This window comes from Mustela lutreola, chromosome 17, assembly GCF_030435805.1.
Source record: "Mustela lutreola isolate mMusLut2 chromosome 17, mMusLut2.pri, whole genome shotgun sequence".
Classification (NCBI taxonomy): domain Eukaryota; kingdom Metazoa; phylum Chordata; class Mammalia; order Carnivora; family Mustelidae; genus Mustela; species Mustela lutreola.
Window position 1 is genome coordinate 13,393,896 of NC_081306.1, and position 6,000 is coordinate 13,399,895.

The 6,000-nt window shown below is 61.7% G+C and overlaps 1 protein-coding gene across 2 annotated transcripts in view; it reads right to left on the reverse strand.

Moving 5' to 3' along the window:
• SHISA9 (shisa family member 9) overlaps nucleotides 1-3,343 on the reverse strand; it is a 276,206-nt gene extending 272,863 nt beyond the window's left edge. For both annotated transcript variants that reach the window (XM_059154951.1, XM_059154950.1), the window contains exon 1: nucleotides 2,353-3,343. In XM_059154951.1, coding sequence (XP_059010934.1) covers nucleotides 2,353-3,038 — 686 coding nt within the window. In that variant the 5' untranslated portion in view covers nucleotides 3,039-3,343. The remainder of the gene's footprint in view (nucleotides 1-2,352) is intronic.
• Between the last annotated feature and the right edge of the window lie 2,657 nt (nucleotides 3,344-6,000).

The window sequence follows — 6,000 nt, forward strand, 5'->3', positions numbered from 1 at the left end:
AAATTATACCCTGGAAACTGCCAATAAAAATCAGCTATTCCTGGGGGCACCTGGGTGGCTCCGGAGGCAGAGCCTCCAACTCTTAATCCCAGCTCAGGTGTTGATCTCAGGGTGGAGAGTTCAAGCCCGGGGATGGGCCCCACCATGGGGGTGGGGGCGGAGGGAATCAATTGTTCTTTCTGTCTTAGAGAATGCACTTCCAGTGCATTCTGGAATTCCCAAAATGTGTACAGAGGAGAAGCCAAGTGGAGGCTGGTACCAGGGGGGCTGGGTGCCCCCGGATTCCGCCCCCAAGGAGCTCTTTCTGGGTACCTGCAGAAGAAAGTGGCTGCAACCAGCTAGGCTGGGTGATTCTTTTTCTCCTGACAGAGCTGCAAGGGGGCAGGACAGGGAGCGAGTCCCTGCTGGGCCCTCAGGTCTGCCTTGGAGCCCGGTCTCCACAGAAATACCCAGATCAAAGAGGGCCTGAAGCTAGCATCACTTTCTCCCCCAGACGTCCAAAGGGAGCCGCCCACCCTTAGCCAGGCTCCCACCTTCTCACCTCCCTTCTCCCGCCCTTCCTACCCTCCCCCAACCCCCACCCAAACACCCAGGAGGGCTCCTTTAGGCGCTGGTTTGCAAGGAAAGGGCTCAGTGGATATTTCGGCAGAAGAGTTAACCAGAATCTGCAAGGCAGCCTACCTATCCCTGGGTGACTCTCTCCCTACCAAGGCGACACCCGCCGCCTGCCGCAGTCCTCCAGTCTCGGCGCTCCTCCCTCACCTTAACACAGACCCCTGGAAGCTATAGGGATTGGCGGGGACTGCGGGGACGCGAAGCACCGGCCGCTGGGGCTGGTGACGGGGCATCTTCGGGGTTGCAGGAGGTGGGCGGGGCCAGCGTGTTACTCTTACTTGGTCAGTGTTTCTTGAATACCCTCAGAGCTGACTTTGTGCCTCAAGACCCCGACAACCATCCACGCCTCTCTGCTGACCCAAACCAAGACCAACTTCTTCATCTCTTCCCCCAAATCCCTCCTCACTGGGCGGGGAGGGGGGGGCGGGGGGGGGCGAGAAAAGAAAGTCATCGGATACTCCGCGTATAAATAGAAAATAATTACTGGTGAGGTGGTAATGTTCCTTCGCCTATTTTTGGTGGGTCTCTTTGTTCAGATTTTTTAGGCAGGCGCACGGATTGCGTGCATCCACACGCGCACACATGGGCCCCCGCCGGAGGTGTGGGGAGGGTGTGTGTCTGCGTGTAGTGGGGCGACACACGGCGACCCCGTTGCCCACAGTCGGAAAGAAGACGAGGCTCGCGCCCAACCACCCAGCGGCTCGAAGACTGCCTGTCGCTCTTCAACCCCGCCCGCCCAGACCTCACGCCAACCCCGGCCTCTGTCGGGTCTGGGGGCTGCGTCCTCGTGCCTGTGTCCTCCGCCTCCAAAGTTACTGGGTTGTGCGAATCAATTTAGACACTTTTAAAAAAAAGCAAAAGGCAAATAGCTCCATTAATCCCCAAATGCCTTCTCCCATCTGCTGCGACTTGCTCGCGCTGGGACTTGCATAATGAATAAGGCAACCGGGAAAGTTGACGAATCAGGGTGTTGGGGGGCGGCGGGGGGTGGGGGGGTGAGCAGGGCTCCCGCCCTTGGAGTTCACGCCAACCCCGCCAAGCGGCTCAACGCGCAGCTGAGGCCACGGCCCCCAGCAGGGAGAGGTGGTGACGCGGGGGGGGAAAGGGGCGAGGGTTTTGGGAGGGGGGGGGGGAGGCAACCGAGGTCCCAATTCCAGGGACCTGGCAGCTCCGGGAGAGCGAGGCGGCCGCTCCAGGCAAGGCTTTTGTTCTCGCCCTCCCTTCTCTTTCCACCTCCCTCGCCTCTTTTTCGCGAGCCGTACGAGTTGCAGGCGGCACACACTCCTTCCCTCCCTTCCTCCCTCACACACGCGCGCGCGGGCTCACACACGCCCCCCCTTCCCTTTCGGGCTCGCCTGCCCTGTTTACCTAGAGGCTAAGATGTGGAATCCGAGCCGAGGACCCCTCCCCAAAGCCCAAAACTTGGGGGCCGCGGGCTCCCGGGCTGTGTGTCTCCCGTCCGCTCCAATCCTAGGCGGGAGGGGGCGGCGGGAGGGTGGAAGGGGCAGAGACCCCCGACACACACACATACACACGCTCAAATCCACACCTGTGCGGAGCCCAGCGCCCCCTCTCCGCGCTCCCAGCCGAAGTTGGCTTTCCCGGGCGACCTCCCCCAGGCGAGACGCGGTTGGGGGCGGGGGTGGGGGGGGAGCGCCATTGCCTGGGGAAAGGTGGAGAGGGAAGAGCGGGGTGCGCGGCGCCCGGAGGGGAGGCGGAGGGGGGGAGGCAGCCCACCTGGACATGTGCTCCCTTTGGGGCCGGTGCGCTTTCTCCAGCCCCAGCTTGGTGAAGATGCCTACGAGCACCATGACGGCCACCACCCCGCAGATGATGTAAACGATCAGGTTGGTCTTGTCCTTGGTGGGGTCGTGCAGGGGGTCGTCCTTGCGCGCGGGGGGCTTGCCGGTGTTGAGCCAGAGCGGAGTGTCGTAGTTGGTGCAGGTGCTCTGGTTTAATCGCCGCTTCTTAAACGTGCAGCAGAACCGGAAGCCACAAGTCCCGCAGCAGAAGATGAAGTCGCCCGAGCTGCAGTTGAACGGCGGGTCCCACTGGCCCATGACATCGAAGTAGCCCCTGCAGAAGTCCGGCGTGGGCGCCCGGGTGGGGGGCGCGTCCGAGACCCCCGCGCCCTCACCGGCCTCTCCGGAGGCGCCCCCGGAGCGGTTGCCCCCCGCCAGCACTACCACGCCGCCCAGCTGCGCCAGCTGCCCGTGCCCCGCTCGCTCCTGCGCCCGGCACACGCGGGCGCACAGCTCGGTGAGGAAGCAGCCGAGGAGCAGCCGGAGGACGCGGCGCATCGTGTCTCCCAGCCCGGGCTCGGCCGCTCGGCCGCCGCTGGAGCCGCTGCAGCCGCCTCTCGAGGCGCGGCCGAAGCTGCCGAGGCTGCTGCCGGGGGCTGCGAGCCGCCGCGGGCCGCACATGCAGGGAGCGGCGCGGGGCGCTCGGTGGTCGGCGGCCACTGCGCTCGGCTCAGCCCGCGTTCGCCTCCAGCGCGCCGCGCGCCGAGGGGCCGGCCGGGGAGGAGCGCGCCTGGCCGGGCGGGGGGGAGGATGAGCGGGGGCAAGCGCGGGGTGCAGGTCCGGCCGGCTACGGGGAGAGGCGGGGGCCGGAGAGCAGGGGAGAGTCGGTCTGTTCGCGCTTCTCCTCCGCCGGCGGCTTCGGACCAGCCGCCCCGCGCCCGCTCGCAGGATCCCTCTCACCTCCCCAGCTCGCCAAGTGCGCTGGAGAGAGCGAAGCAACACTTGTGGAATGAAGGGAGGGCAGGAGGGAAGGGGGAGGGGGAGGAGGGCGGGCAGAGGAGGGAAGGGGGGGTGGAACGGGCGCGAGCTCGAGAGGGGCGGGGGCGCGGAAGAGGTGACTCGGGCGGGCGGGCGCGAGTTGGGGGGCGTGCAGAGCTGAGCTAGGCTGGCGGGCGGGGAGGAGGGAGCTTCTTCGGCAGCCGCCGGGGCTCGAGGCACCGCTCGGGTTTCCCGGCAGGTGGAGGACCGCTGCGGGACCTCCCGCGCCCTCTCTGGGCGGGAGGCGCGGCTCAGACCTGTTCTGGGCGCAGAGGCGGCTCCGCCCGTGGCTTTTTCAGGCGTGCGTGCGCAGGAGCTGCGGCTCGAATCTGCCCTCCAGGGAAGGGGTGACTCGGAGGGGATAAGGACAGACTAAGTGGCTTCCACTCCAAGGCAGACGGGGGCACAGTCTGAGCAGGCTCGCCCTTTCCAGGTGCACCGGGCTACCTCACCCTTCCCCCGACTGCGCCCTCCAAGCCAGGCGTGCCTCCCGGATGGTTCAACTCCCTGGGACAAGCCGAGGACCAAAGCTGAGCTGGGAAGGCGGGGTGGCAAGCCACTGGGCCCGGGGTAAGCACCCCCGGGAGGGGGCCCCGGGACGGACTATAGTCAAGGAAGCTCGGGGGGGGGGGGGGGGTAGGGGGGGAGGCAGCAGATAAGGCCGAGGCAGTGGCACGTCCCGCGTCCCGGATGCCTTTCCTTGGGACTCTCCCAGGTCCCTGGACCTGCCACTTTCTGTCCCTCTACGACCTCGCAGCGTTCCCTGCGTTCCACAGGAGGGCACACCGCGGCGCCGCCTCTGCGCGCCCAGATCTGGTGCAGCGCAAGGCCTGGGCACCCGGCCTCAGCCACCCTCCCGTACCTGGACCCCGCGCGTGGGTCTCCGGAGCCGGCTGGCCCCTGTGCTCACCGAGCCCCCCAGACATCCTCACCCGTGCTGCAGCGTCCGGCCTCGCGCCCTCAGCGTCCAGCCTCCGGTCGCCTGTCAGGAATTTCCAAATCTGCCTTCTCCACTCAGCCGTTTCCAATCAGGCTCCGTCCCTCTCCCCTTTCTCCCACTTCTTCTTTCCTCTGCTTGAATTTGACTCCAGTAGCCCCCAAAACGGGATTTGCACCAAAGCTGCTACACCGAATTTAGATCTCCACACGCCCCTGCGTTTTGTTTTTAATTGCATTAACTAAGTATACACTTTGCAGTCGGCTAGGCGATTTGCAGGGAAAGGATGTCTCCATCACCCTCCGCTCTGTTAGGCTGCAGTCAGGGGCTTCTCCGGGCATTTTCAAAGCCCCCCAAAAGTTGGGCCACAAATAAAATGACACATGGGTCCCCTTCATTGAAAAAGCATGGGGGCTGGGTATTCGCCTCTACCGCAAGTTTTCTCAGAAGGAGAGGGAGTGTCGCTCAGGGTGCCTTCTCTTTGAACAATGTCACCTAGCGTCTTCCCCAAGACTCAGAAACAACGTTTGCTGCTATTGTTTCCTGTTCCAGCAAAAACCCCAGGCCAGCCCTGATGGAGCGTATCCGAGGTGTACCAGCCCCAGAAGGTTCGTTGAATTACGGGCTGTGTTTTTTCCCAAACCCACCTGGGCAAGGTATGAGATTGTTTAGTCTAAATTCATCAGCTCCACCGTAATGGGATCCCAGAATAGGAGAGTGTGGCGCGTCTGTCGACCCACACCCACCACCACTGTGTGAGTCTCTACAAACACAAGCATTGGTGTGTGAGAGCTAATGATAGCTGACATTTATTCGGTGCCTGCAACAAGCCCACTAAGCTTGTCTTTTCTAAAATCACCTCCTCACAGATGCTTAGAACAGTGCCTCGCTTCTAGCAGACAATCTGGGAATGTTCGCTAAAACATTTGAGGGACTGATCTCATTTAACTCTATCTGCTAGGTAATATAACCGGGCCCACACAACAGAGAGACTGAGGCCCAAAGCAATTAAGCAAGCTCCCCCACAGAAGTCCCTCGGTTGGCTTTTGACCTGAGATATGTGACTCCTGGGCCTGTGTTCCAACCACTGTAGGTAGTGCCTTCCTAAAATAGGCCTCCAGACTCCCTATGCACCTGATGCTGTAAGTTTGGTTTCTGTCTGTCCCCCACACTGAAATGGTAAAGTCCAGGGCAGAAAGGGGCTTTGACTCCTACAGTCTCCAAGCACCTACGGCAGTAGGTGAAAAGCACTCAAAAATATATTTACAGAGGCGCCTGGGTGGCTCAGTGGGTTAAAGCCTCTGCCTTCAGCTCAGGTCGTGATCCCGGGGTCCTGGGATCGAGCCCCGCATCGGGCTCTCTGCTCAGCGGGGAGCCTGCTTCCTCCTCTCTCTGCCTGCCTGTCTGCCTACTTGTGATCTCTGTCTGCCAAGTAAATAAATAAAATCTTTGAAAAAATTTTTAAATATATATATATATATATATTTTTTTTTTACAGTCTGCTTTGATTAACATGTCAAGATCTTCAATGCAAGACCCTTGGTGTTAAACCAAGAGAGGAAAAGGACAGACAGACGATGGACAGTGCAGAGGGGTTGGGATATTTCTACACAATAAATCTGGGAGGGCTCCTCCAGCAGGCTTGCCAAGGTCTAGGAAGCTGAGACT